Below are 25890 nucleotides of genomic sequence, written 5' to 3'. Positions count from 1 at the left end.
GATGGGCCCCAATCTCTGTATTGCTCCTCATTCTTTTTTTTTGGGGGGGAACCACACCCAGCAGTGCTCAGGGCTTACTCCGGGATCTGGTCTCATGAATCATTCATGGTGGTACTTGGGAAACCATATGGGTGCTTCCCAGTCTCACCCCCATGTTATCAAATAAGCTAGAGGGGCTGGAGCAATAGCACAGCGGGTAGGGCATTTGCCTTGCACGAAGCCAATTCAGGTTCGATTCCCAGCATCCCATATGGTCCCCTGAGCACCGCCAGGAGTAATTCCTAAGTGCATGAGCCAGGAGTAACCCCTGTGCATCGCCGGGTGTGACCCAAAAAGAAAAAAAAAAAGCTACAGAAATCTGGTGTTTGGGCCTAAGATAACAGTACAGCAAGTAGGGCCTTGCACACACAGACCCAGATTCGATCTCTGGCACTCCCTGCAGTTCCCCAAGAACCATCAGGAATCGCTGAATGCAGAGCCAGAATTAAATCCTGACCAGCACCAGGTGTGACACTCCCCCCCCCCAATTAAAAACAGACAAAAAAGTAAAAAGAAATCTGGTGTCTCTGGTGTCAGGCACTTGTTGAGAAAGGCTCACTGGGCTCTGTCCTTCACCAGAGGAGTCCGGGTTTCCTGGGGATATTGGTTTGCACTTAAATAAAAATAAAAAGCTGTCCCATCAGCTTTTTATTGCAAGTGTGTGGAGAGTGCACATACATACACATTGGCTTTCATTGAAAGAGAGCACATACTCACACACATGAACACGTACTCGCACACATTTTTTGGAGGGTGGTGAATTCCCAAGCAGTACTCAGGGGGCCCAGAGCCCCACCACAGATTACCTGCCAATCAGGTCCTGGGCTCAGCATAAGGGCCCAGGGAGGCAATGCTGCTTGGGCTCTGCAGGGCCCGGGATACCCAGGCCACCCAGGTGGTACCAGGGGCCCCGGAAAAGGGCCACACCTCGTACTCCTCGGGGCCCACAAGAAGCTGGAAACAGAAATCAGGTCTGGCACATGCGAGGCAGGTGCCCTAATTGAGGTCTCACCTCCCAGCTCCTTAATGCAGAAGCACACACACACTTTTCAGATTTTTTAATACACACACATACACACACACACACACACACACACACACACACAGACCTTTTTTTTTTTTTTTTTAATTGAAAGACCGTAACATAAAAGCAAGCCAGGGAAGAGCAGGTACAGGATGGTGGAAGCCCTCCCCAAGACTTTACTGTGATTTCCATGGACATCGGGGAAAGAGAGAGGAACCCAGAAAGGAAAATCAAGACTAGCCCTATTCCTGTCCACCTGCCAAGTGCCTGCAGCCCCCGCCTGCCCGCCTCAGGCCTCAAGCAGCTTCCCCAGGAAGCGGAGGTTGAGGATCTTGAGCTGCTCGTCCAGGTCCATGCGGACAATGCCGTCCTCACCGTCAATGCTGAGGAGGACGCCGGTGGCCTCCCGGTCCTCACCCAGAATCACCTTCACCTGGGGGCAGGGCAGGAACAGGTCAGGGTCCAGCCCACTGGGCTGGCACCCCTCCGTCCACGCCTGGCCCTTCCTCACCTTGTTGTTCTTGGTGGGGGTGATGGGCTCCAGGTGCTCGCTGGAGATGCTGACCACCTTCTCACTGTCCTTCAGATACACGGAGCACATGCCGCCCTGGAGGGGGGGGAACAGCATGCTCAGCTGACCGGGCCCCAGGGAGATCAGCTCAGGGCTGAGGTTGGAAAGATCAAGATGGCCTCGCCCCCGGGCCTGGACCATGCAGAGGAGTTACTGGCACTGCAGGGCAGCGGCAGAATGAGGCAGCGCGGGGCCTGGCCCTGGGGAGGCTGCTGCTTGGGCGCCTGGCCTTGTGCCCCCAACAGGCCCCTCCTAGGACCCACCTGCAGGGGTCCCCTAGGAGCTCAACCTTGTCTTGCTTGGCTCCCTCAAGCTCTGTGGACTGTCCACCCAACCTCCGGGAGAGCCCAACTTCCTCTTGCCTCTTCCTGCAGTGTGGCCGGCCCTTCCCCCGGGTGCCCAGCATCTCCCACGACCCACCCAGTGAAGGGACGCCAACCGGATCCAGATCCATTCCCCTCCCCCGCCCCCCATTCCCTGGGTGCCCTTAGGACACAGGCTGGCACAGCCGTGGGCTGTCACTCTCTGGCCTCTTGCTCGCTTTCCCTTCTTGGCCCTGGGCACTTCAGCCACAATGAAACACTCCGGGCTCCCGAAGGGTCAGGTCTACCCTCAGCCCCAGTCCGTGCCCTCGTGAACACATTTAACCCCTTCCCCAGCAGAGTTCTCCTTGGTTTCCTCCGCTCCACTCCTCTTGTCCCCGTGTTCTCCAAGAAACCTGTCCTAATCCCCTTCCAGTGGGTAAAGATGGCCACCAGCCTGCACAGCCCCCCTCGCACCACAGCTTCCCCTAACCCAGTGCTGGCTGTGGGGCACTCACTGCCCGGGGCCCTGTGAGCAGATGTGACGGCGGGCTGGGCGCCGTGACAGCTGCTGCTCTTTACTGGAGGCTACTACCGGGAACCACCCTTCACTGCGTGTTCAGGCAGCAGTGAGCACACGGAGAGAAGCCCCGGGCCTACCAGCTCTGCTCGTGCCTCCCCGAGGCCGAGGAAGGCAGGAAGCATGTTCAGAGGAAGGGGCGAGGGAAATGCGTGCCTGCAGAACAGAGAGGCTCCTGGCAGGGTGGGCTGGGGGCGGGGTGATGCTAGGCTGTGCGTCAGCCCCCCACTGGCCCCGGTGGGAGCCTGGCACTGGCCTAACGCAGAACCCCCAGCCTGGAAGCCTGCTGCCTCCCCTGAGCTGGTCGGAGATGAAGCCCGGGCCCCCGAGGAGAGGGAGGGGAGGGTACCCAGCAGCCGGGGCCCCGCTTACCGTGACGCTGCGGATGACGCCTGCCTGTCCCACCACTTGCGTGTCCAGGTAGGTGTCCCGCACCTTCACCTGGATGTCAGTGGTCACCCAGTCGCTGGAGTTCTGCTCAATCCCTGAGCCTGGGGTGTGGGGGTTGTAGCCTCCAGGGGAGGGGGCTCCGGGTGTCATCGGACTGTAGCCCACAGGGCTGGGACTGGGGCTGGCCTGTAGGGAGAAGGACGGGGCCACTGGCGGATTGTCCGACTGTCCCGACAGGCGAGGCCCTGCCAGCTCGCCCCCTGAGGGCACGCAAGCTGAGCCGTACCTGGTAGGCCATGGGCGAGGGCGTAGGGTGGTAGCTGGCCGGAGAATGGGTGTTCTGGTAGCCTGCTGGGCTGGGGGCCACCTGGTGGTAGCTCTGGGGGCTGGGGCTGGGCTGGTAGGAGCCTTGTGGGGAGGGGGCGGCGTATGGGGAGAACTGGTCTGTGTTGTACCTGCAGAGAAAGGAGGGAGGGGTGTTCGTGGGAGCGGGGGGGGGGGTCTCGGAGGGCTGCACGGGGCCGAGGGAGGGACCCTCTGGGGACTCACATGGCCGGCGTTCCTGGTGTCTGTGGGTTGTACTGTGGGTTGACCTGGGGGGAGGAGGGGTCTGGATAGCCAGGTGTCTGGGGGTTGGGGGTGCCCCCATAGGCTTGTGGGGATGGTGTGGGCTCATCGTCGAAGGCATACTCGTATTCGTCCTCAGCCCTGCCGGGAAGAGAAGTCCACCGTGAGTGACCGGTGACCAGGCATAGCCACAGTCCCTCAGCTCAGAGGCCTCCCTTTGTCTGTGGGGAGACGCGGCAGAGACGGGGCCGTGGCCCTCCGTCCCCTAGCCCACGTCTCACACACCACGGGCTACAGCGGAGGGTTAGCGACCATCTTGCCTGTCTCGCTGGGCCCCTGGCTAATGGCCTGGGCTCGCAGCCTCAGGGAGCCCTGCCCACCCCGCTCCTGGCTCTCACCTGGATGGCGTGTTCGGGTTGTTGGGGTCCCAAGCCCCACTCTGGGCGGGAGTGCGGCTGCCATCATGCAGGGGTGTCTGGGAGCCGTAGTGCGGGGTGCGGCTTCCTGAAACCAGAGTGTGCCCTCAGCTCCGTCCCGACGCTCGCCCCGCACCCACCCGAGCCCGGGCCCGTCCTCGAGAGAGCTTACCGTCCTGGAGAGGCGTCTGGGAGCCGTACATAGGCGTGCGGGAGCCGGAGCCGTACATGGGTGTCTGGGAGCCATACATGGGTGTCCGCCCATAGGTGGAGGTCATGCCGCCTGGACGCCGGGAGCCCCTGTGCACCGGGAACAGATGGGTGAGCGCGGCCGGCAGCTCGGGTCCACGTCCCCCCGCTCAGGTGCGGCCCGGCCGTACACCGTGGTGAGCCGCTGGCGGTCCACGGAGATGGTCTGGCAGGTGGAGTGCAGCTCCACGCGGGCCGTCGACTCGGTGGCGTCCTTCACCACGCCAATGTAGCCTGGTGTGGCGGGCAGGAGGTCAGGCCAGGGGGCGCCCCCTCGCCGTGCCCCTCCCCCAGCACCGCGTGGCCTGCAGGTCACCTTTGTAGGGGCCCTGGGAAATCCGCACAGTCTGGCCGATGAGTTCATTGTCTCTCCGCCCCCGGCCCCTGCTCATGCCGCCGCCGGGGCTGCCAAAGCCGCCGTGCTGACCTGAGGAGGAGAACACCGTGCCCAGGGCTGTGCCCGTCACGGCCCCTCACCTGCCCTCTCTGGCCTCCCCCCCGCCTGGCCCGCCCCCTTCACGCAGAGCCGGGCCAGAGCAGGGGCTCGAGGAGTGGGAGAGAACAGTCAGTCTCCCCAGCGCCCCCACACCCCGCCCGCCCCTCACCTCCAGCACTGGGGTGCATGGGGCTGCTGATCCGGGGGCTCATCGGAGCAAAGCCACCCACGGTGAAGTTGGTCACGTCTCGAGGCTAGAGAAGGGCCAGAAGGAAGTGGCAGGTGGGCGGGTGACAGGCTGGCAAGGGCCCCTGCCTCCCCGGGGTTAGGCCTCCTTCTCGGTCAGCAGAGCCAGAATGTCCCTTGGGGAAAGGGCCACAAGACTAGCCATGGGGTCTGACCGAGTCTCTGCCACCAGGCCAAGGACCCACACCCAAAGGTGCTGTCAAAAACGTCAGCCCTGGGCCAGGGGATTAGCTCAAGGCGCTGAGCACGGGCCCTGCCATGGAGACCCAGGCTCAAGCCCTGGTGCTGTATAGGGCGACCCGGCCCCAACTCCCAGAAAAGTGAACGCCCGGTGGCACAAACCCCTGCCACCTGCCCGATCCCCAGCCCAGCGCAATTCCTCCCTGCCTGCTCCGGGCTCTCACTCACTCTGCGCTCTTGGCCCTTCTTGGCGCCTCTCAACGTCACACCCACTCCGCCCTCCCCCACTCAGCAGGCCCGGCACCAACCAGGGGATGGTAAAGCTGAGTAAACCAGGGCCAGGCCACTCTGCAGGCAGGAGCGCCATGGTCCCCCACATTCCTACTGGACTCACCCCCCACACCGGCTGGTGAGAGAGGGGTCTGGTCTGTCCGCTGGCACCGCACGATCCCCTTTAGAACCACCCCCCAATCCAAATAAAAGGTGAAGGCAGGAATCAGGCACGATCCCGGAATCCCAGCCAACCTTGTGTTCCCACAGGACCCCAATCCTGCCATCTGCCCTCATCTCCCTGACGCGTGTTCTTCGCTTGGGACCAGGGAAGAATGGAGAGGCGAGCAGGCACCCAGAGACAGGCGCCACCAGCCCCCTTACCTTTGAGCCTCCGGCCAGCACCAGGTGGCGCGTCTTGCAGACAAACATGCCCCCGTTCTCCACCAGCTTCTTGCAGTGCAGGAAGGCGATGTTACGGTAGAGATGGCGGATCTCACCCTCCCGGTCCTGGACGGCAGGAAGAAGAGGGTCACTCACCCTCGGGGCTGGCCTCACCTCAGCTATTCAGAGCAATAGTATAGCGGGGAGGGCATCTGCCTTACATGCAGCCAAGCTGGGCTCGATCCCTGGCATACCCTATGGTCCCCTGAGCACTGCCAGGAGTAATTCCTGAGTGCAGAGCCAGGAGTAACCCCTGAGCATCGCTGGGTGTGACACACACACCCCACAACCTCCCACCACCCGCCAAAAAAGAGCCACCCCAGCTTCTTCTCGAGGCCCAGCCTGGTCTGGGCACAGGCTCACCGAGTGGGGGCCGTCGATGACCTTGACGATGTCTTTCACATGGATATTGTTCTGCTCTGAGTCCAGGGCCACCGCGAAACGGTTGTCCTTCTTTCGGGTGACAGCCTGGTGCCTGACAGTCACCACCTTCCCGTTCATATTCAGCACCTAGAGAGAGGCAGGACACTAAGGGGTGACAGGGCAGGGCTTCCTTGATGCGGAAGGGTCCTTCCTGGAGAACTTCCAAATGCAGCAGCCCACATGGCCTCCCAGCCCTGGGACAGACCGGGAGAAAGTGCCCCCTGAAGGCACTGGCCACCCCTATACACACCAGCTGTGTCCACCTGATCCCAAACACCCTCGGGCAGGAGAAAGGCAGGGACAGAAGGACTGAACATTGCCTCTTTGCTCCACGCCGGGCCCCACACTAGATTCTTCACATCAGGCCCCCCTGAAGCCTCAAACCGCCCTGAACCCCGTCTTACAAAGGGGCAGCTTCCAGTCTCGGGCTCAGGGAGGGCAAGGGGGTTAGCCCAGGGCAGCAGCACGGAAGCAACCATGGAGATATGAGCTCATAGTCCATGGCCCTGAGCACTGAGCATGAGAGACACAGCCACCACCATATCACAAGCGGGGAAACTGAGGCCCAGCAAAGGCAGCTGACTTGCCGCTTGCCTGGAATCCAGAGACCAGAGCCCACATGCCCTGGGCCAGGAGGTTCTCAGCTTGCTGTCACCTCCCACGACACGCTCAGCGCCAGCACGACACATACCTGGAAGGTCTCCCGCTCCAGCCGCACGATGACGCCCACAGTCTGGGGGTCGAGCAGCACCAGCTCGCCCCACTCGTGCTGGCCGCCAACGTCCACCCCAGAGGCCGTCTCGGAGCAGAGCTGCAGATCTCGGGGCAGCACCTTCAGCTGTGGACAATGGGGAAGGGCTGAAGGGCCTCCAGGGGCTCATCTCCCGGGGGTGCCCTTGTCTCTGTCCCTTCAGCTCCCAGGGCCACCCCCCACCTGCCTACCTCGTGCATGGTGAGATCGGAGAAGAGGATGACGAAGTTCTCCTCCACCCGCACAATGAGGCCTGTGTCCCCCTCGAACCGGCCAGCAATCACCTTCACATGGTCCCCCATCTTGAAGTACTTCCGCAGCTCCTGGGCTGGGAACTCCAGCATGTCCTAGGGTTGGGTGCGGGGTGAGCAGAGGGGCGGAAGCAGCGCTCCCAGCATGCCCGACCCTTCAGAAAAGACAGAAGCTAAACCCTCCAGGCTCGGACAAGCTGACCACTCAGCCCCCCACACTGGAAACAGAGGACCTCAGCCCGCACAGCAACCCCCTCATCCACACTCACACAGCCACAAACGCACAGCTGCACACATAGAGCCACTCAGAGTCAGTCACACACAGCCACTCACACACACGCACAAACTCACATAGCCACAACAAATTCAGTCACATACAACCACTCACATACACACTCAGTCACACAGACACACACACACACACACAGATCCACTCACTCACACGTACAGTCACTCACACACAGTCAAAGCGACACACAGTCACAAACAGCTACTCATACACACACACACACACACACACACACACACACACACACACACACACACACACATATGCCCTGCTCCCCAGATTCTCTCAACAGATCCCACCACCAGCACCGCCGATGCACCCTGATGCGTCCAGCCCGCGCCCACCTTGAGGTCCTCATGCTTAGGCATGATGGTGATCTTGTTGCCATCCACGCTGAGGATCTTGCCCTGAAGGTTGATGAGCTCCCCTTCACACACCTCCACGTTGTCCCCGGGCTGGAAGTTGTGCTCGCGCTCCTTCCCTGCAGATGCAGAGCAGACGCAGGGCTGACCGGAGGGGCTGACGGCCAGGGCCCCTCTACCCCTCGGCCCGCGGCACAGATGGGGACCAAATACCTGTGCTCTCAGTCACCACCTCCAGGTCGATGCCCTCAGGCTGGTCCTCAAATTTCTCCAGCTCAGAGAGGGTGGGCTTCACGCCTTCTGTGATCTGCACCAAGCAGGGCCGGGGCAGGGGAGAGACGCGGTGAGGCCCGCCCTCAGGGAGGCCCCTGGACACCGAGCACCCGTGGTGGGGGGCCGAACCATAGGGGCAGACAAGCATGTTCTCCCTGCCCGCTGGCGCCCCCCAGCATGCCCCTCGGGCCTCACCACAGCAGACATGGCGAAGCTCTTGAACAGAAAGCCCTTGCGGCTGTAGCGGTTGCCCTCAAAGATAAGGAAGTCGCCATCAGAGGCCACGTCACCGCCCAGGGACCTGCATGTATGGTGGGAGAGTGTGGAGGGGGAGCGTGGAGGAGCCGCGGGACAGGCCTCTGGCCACTGCCCTGATGCTGCCAGGCCCGCTGGTGGGTGGGACTGTCCTGACGGTGCAAAGGGCGTCCCGGCTCTCCACACTCTGCCACCCGCCCCTTCCCGCAGCACCCTGTGGGACCAGCCAGCTTGTTTCCATTCACGGCTGCTTTCTCTCCAGAGCGGCTGGCCTAGGGCAGGTGCTCCGTGAAGTTCAGACACGGTCCAGGTGACCTGCGGGTGCCCTGGCCTGGCCGCTAGTTTCCCTGGCAAGGGCACAGCTCAGGGCCACGGGTCAAAACTCAAAGGCAGAAGATGGACCTCCCAAACCTATGCCGTGACTACGGCCTGGGGTGTGTGTGTGTCTGGGGAGGAACTTGGCCCCCATCAGACTGCCTGAGACATCACCCCCAGTGGGCACCGGGGCAGCCTTTCCGTCCCCATCCCCAAATGGGAACAGGGCCAGAGGGAGGCGCTCGACCATCTTCCGGGAAAGACCAGCAGGCTCTGCCCTAGCTGGCTCGGATCACCCACAAGAAGGCCTGGTGAGGCCTGGGGTGCAAATGGGTGCAGCCAGGCCTTGGGGCAGGGGCAGAGGCAGCCCTGCCAGGGCAGGGCACTGAGAGCTGGCAGCTCCACATCAGCCCTGAAGGCGGCCCCTCGGGACTGCGATACTCCACCCAGCTTGGAGGACAACTTGGGAGCGGCTAAGACGGCCCCCTCAGGAGTCAGAACCTCCAAGGACCAGGGGAAGCGACAAACCCCATCTCAGAGGTAAACCACAGACCATACTGACTACAGGCCAAGGGTGACCGGCCACGGGCAAGTATCAATCTCGCCAATTCTCACTGGAACTCGAGGAAGCGAGTGAGTCTTTTAGGGCTCTTTACAGCAGAGAAAACTGAGGCACGTGGCTTCCCGAGACCACACTGCCAAGGCAATTGCTTGAGCGGGCACGTCCCTGTGCCACCATGAGCACTGCAGATCCGGGACCCACTAGCCAGCCCCGAGACACACACCTGATCTTCTCGGCATCGAACAGCCTCTGTGGAGGCCGCTTAAACTTCTTCCTCTTGGCAAACCAGTCTTTCTGTGGAGGGAGAGGGAGGGCGAGGGTGAGGGACAGGGCTCGCCCACCCGCAGGGATCCAGCCCCCCACCTCTACCAGGGCCCGTGTCCCAGCGGTACCAAGCTCATGCGGGCCTTGATGCGGTCGTAGTCGATGCGCGGGATCATCTTCAGAGAGATGGTGTTCTGACTCGGCTCCACATAATCAACCTGAGAGGAGGACGTGCTGGGTGTGTGTGTGTGGTGGGGGGGAGGCAGGAGTCTGGCTCGCCCCTCCCTGACCCCCAGCACAGGAAGGAGTTGTCTGGTGTCGGGAAGAAACTTGACTGCTAAGCTCCTAGAGAGCTGGGCCGAGCCGGCTCCCCTTGGCCCTGAATCTGAGCGTCCCCTTCACCTGCAGCCCTTTCCCATGGCCCAGCTGCTGCTGTCACCAGCTGGGTGTCGCAAGGGCCCTCACACCTCAAGCTGCCAGTGATCCATCTCCCCCATCTTCTGCCGCCCTACCAGCCCAGACAGGCTCAGACATAAATCGGACTCCGTTCCCTCCTACCGTCTCCCTCCGTGGGTTCTACCTCTGATACCCCGTCCCTCATCCACTGCGGTGACGTGTCCTATCCACATCACCCACCCTGACCCAGGCTACGGTTTCCTCATGGGGCCTCCTGCTCCTGTGGCTGCAGCCCGTGCACCCCAGGATTCCTGCCAGGGTTTCTGAATGACAGAGTAGGGCATCCTCCCTGGTGAGAGTTAGCTCCTCCACCCTGCTTGAAACCGAGAATGTCCCCTGACAACCAGAGGCCCCTGGGCTCCCCTGAGCTCCCGCTTTAGAGCCAAGAGGCTAAAAGCCTCTTCAGACCAAAACCACACCAGGTCTCTTCGAACTTCCACCAGATGCCGGTCAAAACTGGTGCTTGAGGGGCAAGAGCAATGATAGTACAGCCCGTAAGGCATTTTGCCTTGCATGTGGCCAATATGGGTTCGATCCTCAGCATCCCATATAGTCCCCCAAAGCACTACCAGGAGTAATTTCTGAGCACTGAGCCAGGAATAACCTGTGAGCATCATCAGGTGTGACCCCAAAACCAAAAAAAAAAAAAAAAGATGCTCAACATTGGGCCTGCAGCTCTCTGAGCAGATCTCCTACCACCCCGCCTTCCCTTCCTGCACAGGCCGGTCTCCCTGGCCAGTTGAGTCCTTCTGCTACCACCCTGTCCCCTGAGCAGGCCCACAGGGCTCCACCCTGGCGCCCCCAGCTCTCTGCTAGGTGTTCTGCACAGGAGAGAGCCCTCCTGTCTGCTTTGCTCTCTGTGCCAGGGGAGGAGTGGGAGGGGCAGCAGGACAGGAGGGAACGGGACCGAGGGCGGGAGAGACGGAAGTGTGGGTGGCACCCCAGGCCTCCCACCTGAGCAATGTCATCCTTGTAGATGCCGCGCTTGAGGCGGACCCAGGACTTGGGCTTCAGGTTGGCCACCTCTTTCACCACCTTGAGCACGTCTGTCATCTCCTTGATGGGCACCATCTGCTGGTTCCAGTAGCCCAGCCGCAGGTTGCCTACGCCCTCAATGGCCTGCTTCACATGCGTCTGCTTGTAGGCCTCCACGTAGATGTAGCCTTTCACGTGCTCTGGAGCCACCACTGACTTGATTTGCAGGGGCTGGAGGAACAAGTCGGTGCAAGGAAAGAGTCAAACTCAAGGACAGTCCCCGGGGTCTCCCTGTCACCCGGCATGCGGGGACAGGCGGGGCCCGACAGAGCAGGAGCAGGTTTGGGAAGTCACATCCTTAAGCGGTGCTCAAGGTTACTCTTGGCTCTGCTTGGGGGGCCCCCTGCCAGCGGTGCTCAGGGGAACTTCTTTTTGGGGATCATGCCAGGACCTCACATACACAAGGAATACATCCCACTACTTATCTCTCTCCCCAGCCTGAAAAAGTACTTTATCCATGGTCCGCGAGCACCGCCAGGAGTAATTCCTGAGTGCAGCACCAGAAGTAACCCCTGAGCTTTGCCAGGTGTGGCCCAAAAACAAATCAAAAAACAAAACCAAGAAAGTCTTTAATATAAACCGATAAAGAACCTCGAACTGTCTTCCAGAAATCAGAGACCCAACACCCCAACAGGTGCAGAGGGCAGCTTTGAAGGAGGGAAAAGAAATGGCTACGCCCCAGCTGAAGCGAGTCACTTCCCTGGAGGTGCTGCTCTACCTGCAGGGCTCAGGGGGCCCCGACACCGTCCCCTCTGGGCCTGGTCCCGACTCACCGTGTCTGTGAACTGATAGGCGATGAACTTGCGCATCAAGGAAATGGCCGTGGCCCGCTCCTCCCCGATCTGGAATGAGAGAGGCCAACTCAGGAGAGACGTGGCGGAGGCAGGGCCAGCATGGATGCGCGGGATGCCAGCAAGAGGCAGGAAACGAGCAAGGCAAAGGAGAAGAGCGCCAGAGACAGTCACACGCACGGCGCGTGAGACTGGGAGACAAAGAGTAAACGGGGAGAGGAGGAAGGAAGCAGCCGGGGAGAGCGCAAGGGGCAAGGGGCAAGGGCTAAGCATAGCACAGCGGGGAGGGTGTTTGCCTTGCACGAGACCGACCCAGGTTCCATCCCCGGCATCCCATAGGGTCTCCTGAGCACCACCAGGAGTGAGTGATCCCTGAGTGCAGGACTAACCCCTGAGCATCACCAGGCATGACCCCAACACCCCCCCAAAAACAAACAAAAAAGGGCAAGCGACAGGCTGTCCCCAGCAGGCAGCACCCCGATTCCCTCGCACCTTACACTTGACAGTCCACAGATTGGGGTCCCTAAAGGAGAGGAAAGGGGAGTCCTGTAATGACACTGTCCTTACGGCAGACATGACTTGCCCCTCCAGGCTTTATAGAAGCAGAGGCGCCAGCCTGCCCAGGGGGAGTCCCAGCGCCCTTACTTGACTCCCGGCAACAGCTGCTGCTGAGTGATGTCATCTGAGAGCTCGTCGGACCCTCCGTACACCCTGGGGAGAGCAGAAGGGTCGGGAAGGTGGCCCCAGGGCCTTCTGACGGGGGCCCCAGCCTCCCTGTGCCAGCCTGCACCACCGTGCCCTTACGTCTCTCCCACAGACGACTTGGCATATTTCTTCATGTAATACTCGCCCAGTTCTTCCTCTCGCTGATCCCTAGAGCACACGGGAGAAAGCATGGATGACCAGTGGAGCAGAGTGGGTGGGCTGGCCTCCCCCGAACAGCAGGCTCGCCCCGTCCCCCCGCCCGGCTCACCTCCAGAGGTTCTGCAGGCGGCGTGCCCCAGAACGGTCTTCATCCAAGACGACATTGTCGATATTGGATGCTGGAAAAAACACAGAGGTGGGATGAGTGAGAGAGAAGGGGCAGAACAGGGGCCTGGAGAGAGGAGGGGGGCTGAGTAGGCCAGACACACCTCACCAAGGAAACCCCCCTCAGCACCCTGTTTCACATGAGGAAGGCTGGGGGTCAAGGCCTGGCAGTGGGGGGGACAGTCAGCTGCTCCTTATCCCACCCGCCCCAACTCTCGCTCACCAACATATAAACACACACACACACACACACACATATACACACACACTTCCCCACCCAGGCCAACAACTGCTGGTGGTGTGGCCCCAGAACTCCCAGGCCCCAGGGCTGGACGAGGGCTGGGCGGTGGGGGGAGGGGCTGGGGGACTTGGGTGGGCCGGGGCAGGGAGCCACACTTCCAGATTCTTACCTTCGATCTCTTCTACTTGGAGAAGGAGGTGGTGGTGGTGGTAGTGGTGGTGGTGATGGTGGTGGTGGTGGTGGTGGGCGAGGGCAGACAAAGTATGAGCCAAATTATAGCAGCAAAATCAACCAATGGGGTGGGGGGAGGAGAAGGGAGGGACACAGGAAGGTTGAAAATCAAAAGTAAAGGCCAGGCACCGGGTGGTTGGGGGAGAAGCCGAAATGTATGAGGCGCACAGAACGAGAAGTAACAGGGAAGGGGGCACTGGCCCAGGAAGTGGGGGGTACCGTGGGGCAGAGCCCACCCACCCTACTACGCCCAAAAGGGATTCAGTGGGGCCCTGGGATCCCAGAGTCCTCTCCCCACAACACCCCGTCCCCCAGCCCCCACCCCCCAACTCATGGGCCTAAAAGGAAAAGGGCACGGAGCCGGTCTCTCTGGCAAAGACAGAAAGAAGCGAGGTGAGGGGGTGGGGGTTGGGGGGTGCAAGGCATGGGGTGAGGGGGTGGGCTCTCAAGGTCCTCTCGGCCACAGCCCCTAGTGATCTTACAGAGCCGGGGCCGCCCACCTTTCTCCAGGATGTCTTCAGCTCCGTCTTCCCACTGGTCTTCATCCTCGTACTCATCATCCACATCTGAAACAGAGAGAGGTGAGTGGTCAGGGGCGCTGGGGCGAGGGTGGCCTCGAGACAAAGGTCCCAGAAATGCCTCCTCGAGAAGACAGACACTGCAAATCCAGCCAGCAGACAGGGGCACGGAGGCCTCCAGAAACACAAGCTGGAGCATCAGGTCCTGGGGAGATCCAGGGCACACAGAAGGTCGCCTGCCCCTGCCCCAGACCCACCAACAAAACGAAGGGACTGCAAAGAAAGAAAAGTGGGGGGCTGGAGCGATAGCACAGCGGGTAGGGCCTTTGCCTTGCACGCGACCGACCCAGGTTCGATTCCCAGCATCCCATATGGTCCCCTGAGCACCGCCAGGGATAATTCCTGAGAGCAGAGCCAGGAGTAACCCCTGTACAGAGCCAGGTGTGACCCAAAAAGGAAGGAAGGAAGGAAGGAAGGAAGGAAGGAAGGAAGGAAGGAAGGAAGGAAGGAAGGAAGGAAGGAAGGAAAGAAGGAAGGAAGGAAGGAAGGAAGGAAGGAAGGAAGGAAGGAAGGAAGGAAGGAAGGAAGGAAGGAAGGAAGGAAGAAGAAAAGTGGGTGGGGTGGCCCTGGGCTTGCATGTAGTTGACCAGGGTTGGGTCCCTTTATTACCACCAGGGGTCGCTCCTGAGCAAGAGCCAGGAGTAGCTCTGAGCATTGGGGGGTGTGGCCCCACTGATTCCAGTAAATCTGTGCCTGTAAGGAATGCCTATGACCTCCCACTATTTCCTCCAGGTGTTCCCGACCAGTGACCCCAAACTATGGGGCTGTCAGGATCTCCTCGGCGCCAGGGATGAACTTCATGCCCCCAAATCTGCCCTGACTTTAAGCCATGGAGCCCTTTTCCAGATGGACCCTTCCTGCCTCTCTATTGTAGGGTCACACCTGAAAGACAGCGCTGGGGGTGGGAGGGAAGAAAGAGTGGTGCTTCTGCTGGTGCTCAGGGTCCCACAGGGGCTTCTGCACCAAAGCACATACTCCCACCATGAGCCACCTCTCTGCAGCCCCCTCTAGGGACCCTGAGCAGCATTTGTTTGGGCTCACCTCGGGCCCACAGCTGGCAATCACTCAGGAAACACCAAGTCAACTTCTGGGCCCTCACCTATGTCTTTGTGTCTTATTTTTTGGAGGGTTACGGGTCACACTTGCCAGTGCTTGGGGTTCCTCTAACTCTGCAGCTAAGGAGCTTGCGTTGCACACAGCCAACCCGGGTTTAACCCCCAGCATCCAATAGGGTCCCCAGCGCACCGCCAGGAGTGATTCCTGAGTGCGGGGCCAGGAGTAACCCCTGAGCACTGGCAGATGTGGCTCTCCCACCAAAGAAACCCAACAACTTTGGGGATGTGCTGGACTACATGCTTTGCATGCATGAGTACCAGGTCAAATCCCAGAACTACACGATTAGTCAAGCCCAGCCAGGAGGGGCCCTTGAACACTCAATCAGGAGGAGCTCCTGAGTACTTCTGGGTGTGTTAAAAAAAACAAAAACCTCGTCTGAAGGCTGGGTGATACCGCAAAGGGTAGAACGCATGTTCTGCATGCAGGAGCCCTGGGTTCCATCCACGGCACCACAGGGTTGCCGCCAGGTGTGGCCCAAAACTAAAATCAAAAACTCTGCACTGGAGAAGTGGCACTCAGGAAGAAGTCCAGACTGTCCATGCCAGCCGGCTTTGAGACATACCAGCTTCGTCCAGAATGAAGCCGCCGTGGCGGGGTTTCTTGGGGGGCCGGTCATCATCTTCCTCCTCTTCTTCCTCATCATATTCCTCCTCTTCTTCCTCCTCCTCTTCTTCCTCTGGCTCTTCCTCCTTCTCACTGCCTGCTGCGCTCCGCTGCTCCTCTTCTACCTGCAGAGTCGGGGAGGGCCAATGCAGCAGTTTCCAGACCCCCGTCTCTGGACACCAGCTTCCCACCCCCAAGCCTAACCTATGTCTCCCAAGCCAATCTGAGCCCTCTCTATCTGAAGCACATTTTTTTAAGTGTTAAAAAATTTACTTGATTTGGGGCTGCAGTAATAGCACGGCGGGTAGGGCGTTTGCCTTGCACGCAGCCAACCCGGGTTCAAATCCCAGCATCCCATATGGTCCCCTGAGCACCGCCAGGAGTAATTCCTGAGAGCAGAGCCAGGAGTAGCCCCTGTGCATCGCCAGGTGTGACCCAAAACAAAAAAAAAAATTTACTTGATTCTCATATATTATACTGGAAAAACAACGTCAACACTTGGATGATGACACAAAAGAAACAGTGGGTAAAACTATTGGCATCGTGGCACAGATTAACTCAAGAGCATAAAACAACATTGGCAATAATTGTCACAATAAATTAATGATACGGCAGTAAAACAAAAGTTTAAGTTTTACTTAAAAATACCCTGATCCTGGGGCTGGAGAAATAGCACAGCAGGTAGGGCGTTTGACTTGCACGCGGCCGACCCGGGTTCTAATCCCAGCATCCCATATGGTCCCCTGAGCACCGCCAGGGTAATTCCTGAGTGAAGAGCCAGGAGTTAACCCCTGTGCATCGCCGGGTGTGACCCAAAAACAAAACAAAACAAAACCCTGATCCTGAGGGCCAGAGCGATAGTACAATGGGAAGGGCGTTTGCCTTGCATGCGGCCAACCCGGGTTCAATTCCTAGCATCCCATATGGTCCCCTGAGCACCCCCAGGAGTAATTCCTAAGTGCAGAGCCAGGAGCAACCCCTGTGCATCGCCGGGTGTGACCCAAAATGGGGGAAAAAAAATTTCTGATCCTGTAAGAAAATCAGTAATTGTACTATCAACCCAAGTATATATTTTTAGAAATATTCTGTATGACTAAATGGAAATAACCACAAAAGACTTCATTTTCAAATCAAAGTATCACTGACTCAAAAATAAAAATAAAGGGGCTGGAGAGATAGCACAGCGGGTAGGGCGTTTGCCTTGCACGCGGCCGACCCGGGTTCAAATCCCAGCATCCCATATGGTCCCCTGAGCACGGCCAGGGGTAATTCCTGAGTGCAGAGCCAGGAGTAACCCCTGTGCATCGCCTGGTGTGACCCAAAAAAAAAAAGCAAAAAAAATAAAATAAAATAAAATAAAAATAAAAATAAAAACTTGTATGGTTATTTGAGTTGAAAAACTGAATTGATTATCAAAGAACGTTTCTGAAGTACATTTTTTATAGGAGCCATGCCCCCTGCCCCAGGGGTCTAGGATAATTCCTAGATGTTCAAGGGTACCAGAAACCAAGCTCGGGGCCTTGTACATGCCAAGGACTGAGCCATCTCCCAGGCCTCCACCCTGGGATAGCACCACCCCCAACCCAGTCAGTTACGTTACAGGGGGCTGACCCCAGCACCCACAAGACCTTGCGAGGCTCCACCCAGTTTTTCAATGCTTTGAGGGAATTTTTTGGTTTTGGTCAGTATGGTCTGGCTGGGGTTTCCCGATGTTTGTTTGCCTTTGGGTGAGACTTGGAGGTGTTTGGGACCACAAGGAGATGAGGCTGGCACCTCCCACACACAGAGCAGACACCCAAACCAGGGAGCCATCTCCCCAAGCCAGCCATAAAGGCGGCAGCTCCGGGGGGCTTGGCCTTCGCCACGGCTGTGGTGGGCGTGACTGACGGTGAGTCCCACAGCTCGTTCCCGGTTCACGTGCTCACCAAGATCGCTGCCTGGTCCTTGCGCCTGACACAGACCTTTTGTGTCTCAGCCCACTTACCGCACCTCCCCCAGCCCCCTGCCCTGCCTGGCGTCTGTCAGAGCGCCCCTCTCTTCCCCCCGCCTCTCACGCTGGTCCTCTGCAGGCTCCTCTGACTGCCCCGCTGCCCCTCCTGGGCTCAGCCAAGGGCCCACAGCCTCCCACCTTCCACGCACTCTCCCTGGGCCCTTGGAACTCCCACGATCCCACTCGCTGTCTCTGCAGATGACACCCCAGTGGTCTGAAGACTTCCCTTTTCTCCCCAGCATCAGATACCCCCATGCCAACCAAGAGTCTGCGGATGCCTCCACCCCGTGTCCTGTGAGTCCAAACTCACCAGGTCCCAAAATGCCCTCAGCTTCTTCCACACCCGTGCTGGCTGTCTTCACCCCCATCAGGCTCCCGCCCTTGACCTTCCTGCCTTTACAAAGTCCTCACTCCAATCTGTGCCCCTTCCCGATCCCCACACATCCCCAACCCAGCACAAGGCTGCTCTGAATCTTGGGGGCTGGAGCGATAGCACAGCAGGCGGGGAGCTGCCCTGTACACGGCTGACCTGAGCTTGATCCCCAGCACCCAAATCCCATATGGTCCCCTGAGCCGGAGTTGAGCACAGAGCCAGGAATAAGCCTGAGAACTGCTGAGTGTGGCTCCAAAACAAAGCAAACAAACAAAACCACCTGAATCCTTGCCTCTGGGCCTCTAATCCTTCTTTCTAGACTAAGCTCCAGACAAAACGATTCCCGGGCTTCACTCTTTTTATAGTAATTTTACAGTCATGATGTCAGGTCCACACAGAATAATATACTATATTCCTTACAATTTGTGCACATCTTCATGTAACTCCTATTTTAGTTTAATGGGGGGGGGGGGGGAGAGGCCCATACCCAGCAGTGCTCAGGGAGTCAGGTAATGCTGGAGAGTAAACCCGGGGACCCTCCAAACAAACCATGCTCTCTGAGCCATCTCCCAGACTCGTTGACACTTAAAATCAACTTCTGGGGCCAGAGAGGTAATATAAAGGTTCAGGTGCTTGCCTGGCATGCAGCTGTGGCCCTGCCACATATGGTCCCCTGAGCACTTCAAGGTCTGGTCCCTAAGCATAGACCCAGGTGTGTTTCCTGAGTGCAGAGCCAGGAGTGGTCCCTGAGCACCATTGGGTGTGTACCAAAATCCAAAAATAATTTTTTTTTAAAAAACGTCATCTTTTATTTATTTATTTATTTATTTATTTATTTATTTATTTATTTATTTATTTAGGTTTTTGCTTTTTGGGTCACACCCAGCCATGTGCAAGGGTTACTCCTGGCTGTGCACTCAAGACTCATTCCTGACAGTGCTTGGGGGACCATATAGGTTGCTGGGAATTGAACTCAGGTGCTATCGCTTCAGCACCCTAAAAATATTTCAGTTACAAAAATGTACCCAAGTAAGTTCTCAACTCTGGAATCCAAAATGTGTTGCATTAAATTTGACTTTATATTTGGATCACATTATGGTAATAATCATGCCTTGCCTGTCTTTAATAAAAGTTTTAAAGAAAAAAAAGGTACAAAAATGTTTAGAGTCAGAGAGATAGTACAGAGAATCAAGCACTTGCATCGTACATAGCCAAGCCCAGTTCCGTCCCCAACACCACACACCACATACAGTCCTGTAAGCACAGTCAGGAGTAAATCCTGAGTACTTCAGGGTGTGGCCCCCCCTGCCCCCAAACACACACACATACACACACACAAAAACCCTTATGTTTTTCTTTTTTTTTGTTTTTTTTTTCTTTTTGGGTCACACCTGGTGATGCACAGGGGTTACTCCTGGCTCTCCACTCAGGAATCACCCCCGGCAGTGCTCAGGGGACCATATGGGATGCTGGGAATCGAACCTGGATAGGTGCTTGCAAGGCAAACGCCCCACCCGCTGTGCTATTGCTCCAGCCCCAAACCCTTTTGTTTTTAAGAGGCAAGTTTGTTACTAATAGAAGGACAGCATACATATAAAAGGAAAACAACTAAGTCCCAGCAAGATACAATTGCCAGATGCAGGCAGGCAGTAAGCCTAAGGCTGTCCTTCCTCAAAACCAGAGACACCCAGATCCCAAACACTGAATCTGAGGCACAGCAGCACCAAAATGGAACATTCCCCCAGATTCAATAAAAAGACACATGCTAGCGGAAATAGCTTTCTCATCGAATGAGTCACTGTCTTGACTGCAGACTCTAGGCAAACTGTGATTGAAAACAGCATTATTAGGGGCTGGAGCAATAGTACAGCAGGTAGGGCGTTGCCTTGCACACGGCCGACCCGGGTTCAATTCCCAGCATCCCATATGGTCCCCTGAGCACCACCAGGAGTAATTCCTGAGCACACGAGCCAGGAGTAACCCCTGTGCATCGCCAGGTGTGAACCAAAAAGCAAAAAAAGAAAACAGCATTTTTAGGGGGCCAGAACAGGAGAGTATGACTCTTACTTTGCATGCAGACAACCCAGATTCGATGCCCCAGCACCTCATATGGTACCCCAGCACCACCAGGAGTGATCCCTGAACGCAGAACCAGGAGTAAGCCTGAGTACTGCCGGGTGTGGCCCCAAAACCAAAGTAAATAAAATAGGACTTAATCATTTGGTGCCCCGCATAAATCATGGTAGTGCTCCCCACTGCCCTCGGGTACAGACCCAACTGCCCAGCACCTGGACTCAGGCCACGGCCTCTCTAGAACCCCCATCTCTGGAGAAGTCCCAGCCACAAGGACAACTGACACCACAGTTCTCACACTGGCCACCATGTGCACGGGGCCTCACAGGACACATCACCTGCTTTGTGTGCCCAGGCCCGAGCTGGGTCCCCAACGTCACATCCTACCACCCAGGAGTGGTACTAGGCCCTGAGCAATGCCTGCTTGTGGCCCCCCAAAAGCAAAACAGGTCCTCCCCTACGCCTCACTCATACCTCCAAGCACCCCCTCTTCCAGCCCCATCATGCCTACCCTTTCTCTCTTCACTCTTGGAAGTCAGGTTAGTTCTTCTAGAATTCAAGAACTAGAATCTTCTAGTTCTCAGCTCTCAGGGTCTCCCTCCTCCATCCCAGCCTCGACCACAGTGAACTGCGAGAACAGAGCCCACGCTCCCTCTAGCACTGCTGGGTCCCCATGTCACCCAGCCCAGGACTGGAAACAGAAGAGGATGTAAAGGGTCTGAGAAATATCCTGGTTTGATCCCCAGTGCCACATATGGTTCACCTGAGCCCTGTCAGGAGTGACCTCTGAGTACAGAAGCAGGAGTAAGCCTTGAGCCAGGGGTAGGTGTGGCTCAAAAAAAACAAATCAAAACAAAAAAACCCTTCAATCCAGGCTGGGGATATGTCTTGGCAATAGAGCATTTATGTTGCATGTATGAAGCTCTGAGTTCGATACCTAGAACAAAAAAAAAAAAGTCAAAAATCTCCCTACCCCAAGACAGAGCACTAGTTCAGTAATGTAGTAGGCTCAGGTCCCAGCATGCTAGAAACTCAAATGAACATTTGCTGAATGAATGAATACACTGATTATGAGAGCTGAGAAGTAAACCAGCAGATTCCCCCAAAGATGACTCATAATTTTCCCTTCTGACCCATCATCCATCCACAGACACTGGTCATTGAGGGCTATGGCAGCATCTGAGCACCTGAAAAGCCCTCTTCCTACTGTCTCTGATGGAGCGCTATGACAGTGGACCTCAGGTTGCCCACCTGGGGTCAGCAGAAGAGTCACCATGTGAGTGAAGAGCCTGGTGTGTGCAGCAGAGAGACAGTATAGCGGGTAGGTCACCCGCTTTATATATATATATAAAGAGTGATTCCTGAACTCAAAGTCAGAAGCAAGCCTCGAGCACCACAGCAGGTATGGTCCCTCCGCAAAAAACTAGAGCCTGGTGTGGTATTAGGGAAATGAGACTGCAGAGTACAAACCACACATTCCCAGCAAAAAGGAGGAACTGGAGCGATAGCACAGCGGGTAGGGTGTTTGCCTTGCACGCGGCCGACCCAGGTTCAATTCCCAGCATCCCACATGGCCCTCGAGCATCGCCAAGAGTAATTCCTGAGAAATACCAGGAGTAACCCCTGAGCATTGCTGGATGTGACCCAAAAAAAAAAAAAGAGGAACTGAGCATTCTGGTATCATTACCACCAGGTTTTAACCACAAGCAAAATGTCTTGAAGACAGGAAGAAGCCATGAGTCAAGGTTAAAGTGTTTATCAAATGCCAGGCCCTTTAAACACAACCATGCTTGGACCAAAGGCCCTTCCTGTTGCCCTCACTCACACTCCCCAACACCCCCATGCCCCACCCTACAGCACCTAAGATTCCTCCAGCAATTCAATGGGTGCTGAAAATTCCCCCAAGGGGGCACAACACAATCAAATGCCCAGAGGACCAGCAGGGAACAAAAATAAGGAGAGCGGCTGGAGAGAAACCCAGGGCTCTCTCCATACACCTGATGCTTTCCTACAGGTATGTGAAATCTTTCCTTTCCTTAAACATGCCACCGGGCAGGCATGAGGGCAAATAGCAACAGAAACATGCTGGAAAGTGAAGACATGCCCGGTCCTTAAGAAGCAACTGAACTTCTGCAGAGAGCTAGAGAAGAGCAGTCTCTGGGTGTCGAGTTGCTGGCTCCTTCCATTTAAAAACAAAAACAAAAAAAATCTGGCTATTTCTATGAAATTACCCTTGTGTGTGTTGACAACAAAAATAAGTTTAAGGGGAGCCAGAGAGATAACACAGCAAGTAGGGCACTTGTTCTGCACGCAACCGACCCAGGTTCGATTCCCTGTATCTCATATGATCCCCTGAGAACCTCTAGGAGTTAATTCCTGAGTGCAGAAGCAGGAGTAACCCCTGAACACTACTTGGTGTGGCCCCAAAACAAAACAAAACAAAATCAAAGCAGGAATTAGAGAGAACGTATAGTGGGTTGGGAACTCTCTTCTTTGCACCTGGCACACAGGGGTTCAAGACCTGGCACCCCAAGTCCCACCAGGAGTGATCCCTAAGCACAGAGATAGGAGTCAGCACTGAGCACCACAGGGGTGACCCAAAAATTGAAAACAAGCAGGTGGAAGGGCCAGGGCGATGGCTCACGGCGCTGGAGCACATGCTCGGTGGGTGGCGGCCACCAGGGTCGGCTCTCAGCAAGTCTCCCAAGCACTGCATGGTGCAACCTCAGAACCTTGAGCCAGGGCCAGTCCCTGACCACCACAAGGTGTGCCCCCCCCCCCCAAACAGAAGACAATTTGAGAAAATAAGTGACCAAAGAGATAGCACAACAGGTAAGGGTGTTTGTCTTTCATGCAGAAGACCCGGGTTCGATCCCCGGCACCCCATTATGGTTCCCCAAGCACCACCCAAAGTGATCACTGTGTGTAAAGCCAACAGTAAGCCCTGAGCACCGATGGGTGTGGCCCAGAAACAAGCCTTGCCTTGTTCCATTCTCTGCAGCACTGAGTCTGCAACATGATAATCAAGTGCTTATTTGTCCAGCAAATCAATAAGCCAGAAACAGGGTCAGGGAAATAGCTCAACAACTAGGAGCCAGCACTTCAACTGGGGTACCCAATGGGTCCCCCCTCCCAACACCTCTGGGTGTGGCCCAAACACGACAGGAATCAGCCAGAAATGCATTACAGTACATCAGCCATGACCTGAAATCAGAAATATCGCTGGAAACTTATGAGTTGGCTCTTGAAACATTCAAACTCAAAGCTAGAGTGATCCTTTCGAAAGATTAGATTATTATATCCTTCCGGGTGCTTCTGAGAGTTCTGTCTCAGTTAAGGTCATACTCCTCCTACAAGCCTTCAAGACCCCATGACTTGGCTCTCAAGACATCTTCGTGATGCCCCCGACCCTTCAAACTGGGTTCCTCAGACACGCTTCTCAACTCTGCCCTTGCTGTCCCCCCACCCCCACTGTTACACTTCTTTTTTTTCCTTTTTTTTTTTTTTTGCATTGTAAGACCGGCTTCAGTGCCTGCAGCCCACTGCCAAAGGGCCAGGCAATGGTTCCCGGCCACGGCTTGCTCTGGCATGGGGCACTATGAGAGGCCCATGGGGACGGACCTGCCATAAATCCAAACCCATGCACTGGAACCCTTTTCTGGGACTTGACAGGACTCCCTGGTCCTCACACGCTGTTTCTTCAAATGTCACTCTGTCAAGACTCCCCCCATCACTCTACTAACAGGAACCCCAGGGGGTCGGGTATGTGGCTCCAAGTGTGCTTGCAAATGGCCCAGACCCATGGCCTTGGGTGCCATCCCCAGCACCCCGGGATGAAGTCCTAGTGGTCCTATGATCAGCAAGGGCCTAATCACAGCCAAGAGTGAACCCCCCACTGGAAGGAAGGAAAACAATTAAGGGGCAACCGGGCCTCCTACTTCCCCAACTGGGCTTCTCCCAGTTTTTGTTTTTTTTTTTACTGCATACCGCATACTGCTGTAGCCGCCCCCCCCCCCCCCCCCCGCAACCGCGAGCAAAGATGAGCGCCTCCGACACCCAGGCACCGGAAAGATGTTTCTGGGAAGGCTGAGAACACACTCAGCACCGAGATCAGCCACGTCTACCATGCGCCCGGCCCATGGCGTGCACCCCGTTATGTCACCGAGCCGACTCTGCTTCGGCTCGGCTAGGACCTGATCCTCCCCAGGTCCCCCCAGACAACGTGCAAGCCCCAGGGCCGCTTAGTTCCCGCACTGAGCCCCCCCCCCACCCGCAGTGGCCCCAGCCCCAGGTGCGCGCCTCCCCCCACGGCCCCGCCAACACACCTCGGCCTCCTCGGCGTCGCTGCTGCGCTCGCTCTCCTCCTCCTCGGAGAAATTGCTGTCCTCGCTGTCCGACATCTGCTAGCGCGGGACAAGACAGGGACCTCACGACGGGGCCCAGTCCCGAGCCTGCCCCCCACCCCCGCGCCTCCCCTCCAGGTTTCCAAAAGGAAAACTCTTGAGCGTGCTTCCGGCAGCTTCTCACTGTCCACCGGGAGCCCGGGACCGCCCGCTGCACCCCACCGAATCCCCGGATCCGGTCTACACACACGGCCCGCCCTGGCCCGGACCCCGGGCCTGCCCAAGCGACTCCCGACCCGCACTCACCGCTCCGATTCCACCTCCGCCTTCGGCACCAGCTGCTGTTCACACGACGCCTGCCGGAGATTGACGTGCATTCTCGCGAGAACCTACCCGTCGGCCGAGATGAACGCGAGATCGCCGGGATTAGGCCTCCGGAGGACGCACTTCCGGGACGCCATCCTGTGAGTGGCACGGGAGTAGGTGGAAGCTTGGCGTTGACATGTTGGGAGAGTCAAAGTTAGCAGAGTCAATTTCCTGCGCAGTCGGGCAGCCTCCTGCTGGGAACTCCTGCTTAATAATAGTCCAGATCACTCACGAAACCCGTGAGGGGGGAAAGAATTCACAAATAATAAGCTACAGCAATAATGAATCATTTTCTCTTACAGACCCTTTGAAGATTTCCTGGGAGGTAATTATTTCCGCTTTGTAGAGGCAAAACCAAATCTTTGAAAGCTAAACTGGAAAGCAGGGATCTCATGGCATTTCGCAATTAGGGTAGCCCCTAAACCCATTGTTTTTATTTGTATTTGTATTTATTTATTTATGCTTTTTGAGTCACACCCGGCAATATACAGGGTTACTCTCGTCTCTGCACTCAGGAATTAATTCCTGTCTCTGCACCCAGGAATTACCGCTATCGTTGCTGGGGGGGACCACATGGTATGCTGGGGATCGAACCCGGGTCCACTGCATGCAAGGCAAATGCCCTGCCCACTGTACTATCGCTCCAGCCCCTCCCCCTAATTTTTATTTATTATTCTTAGCTACTATTTGTCAGGTAGCTAAGAATCATACTTCACAGATGAAAATTTTAACCTGAGGATAGAGCGTGTTCCTAGTATGTGCAAGGTCCTGGGTTTGAGTATTTTATAAGTATCACTGTATCACTGTCATCCCATTGCTCATAGATTTGCTCCAGTGGGCACCTGTAATATCTCCATTGTGAGACTTGTTAGTGTTCTTGGCATATCGAATACGCCATGGATAGCTTGCTAGGCTCTGCCGTGCTGGCGAGATACTCCCAGTAGCTTGCCGGGCTCTCCGAGAGGGGTAGAGGAATCAAACCTGGGTTGTCTGCATGCAAGGCAAACGCCCTACTCTCTGTGCTATGGCTCCAGCCCATTTTATATGTAGCAGTCTGTAGGAGAACACTGGGTTTGTCCTTTCAGCCTTGCTGCAGGGAATTTAGGTTTTTCGGGTTACACCCATCACTGTGCTCCCCAGACACTCCCATTCCTTTATCTGTAAACTCTTCTCTGCACCCTTCTTCCCAACCAGTTAATGATCTTT

The 25890-nt window shown here is 56.7% G+C and overlaps 1 protein-coding gene and 1 non-coding gene across 3 annotated transcripts; both read right to left on the bottom strand.

The window, feature by feature from the left end:
• Positions 1 to 674: 674 nt before the first annotated feature.
• Positions 675 to 24701, bottom strand: SUPT5H (SPT5 homolog, DSIF elongation factor subunit). Of its 2 annotated transcripts, XM_055145931.1 has the most exons (30): positions 24625 to 24701; positions 24301 to 24375; positions 15499 to 15664; positions 13743 to 13808; positions 13181 to 13192; positions 12715 to 12784; positions 12546 to 12614; positions 12387 to 12452; positions 12234 to 12264; positions 11724 to 11792; positions 10870 to 11121; positions 9588 to 9677; positions 9419 to 9489; positions 8259 to 8364; positions 8004 to 8097; positions 7773 to 7909; positions 7080 to 7235; positions 6829 to 6975; positions 6078 to 6224; positions 5655 to 5780; positions 4744 to 4828; positions 4455 to 4565; positions 4270 to 4372; positions 4062 to 4189; positions 3872 to 3977; positions 3456 to 3614; positions 3193 to 3361; positions 2889 to 3092; positions 1575 to 1670; positions 675 to 1496 (listed from the first exon to the last, which is right to left on the bottom strand). In XM_055145931.1, exons 2-30 carry the CDS (start codon positions 24373 to 24375, stop codon positions 1353 to 1355), a joined length of 3255 nt encoding a protein of 1084 aa, XP_055001906.1. In that variant the 5' UTR covers positions 24625 to 24701; the 3' UTR covers positions 675 to 1352. The 2 variants fall into 2 exon arrangements, with proteins under 2 accessions (XP_055001906.1, XP_055001907.1); XM_055145932.1 differs by lacking the exon at positions 13181 to 13192.
• LOC129406895 (small nucleolar RNA SNORA42/SNORA80 family) lies at positions 23485 to 23619 on the bottom strand. The gene has a single exon (XR_008631316.1). It is a non-coding gene; the product is annotated as a small nucleolar RNA SNORA42/SNORA80 family (small nucleolar RNA).
• Positions 24702 to 25890: the final 1189 nt, after the last annotated feature.

Source organism: Sorex araneus, chromosome 8 (assembly GCF_027595985.1).
Source record: "Sorex araneus isolate mSorAra2 chromosome 8, mSorAra2.pri, whole genome shotgun sequence".
Lineage (NCBI taxonomy): Eukaryota > Metazoa > Chordata > Mammalia > Eulipotyphla > Soricidae > Sorex > Sorex araneus.
The sequence above is the reverse complement of the archived record's forward strand: the minus strand, read 5'-3'. Positions and strand labels throughout refer to the sequence as shown.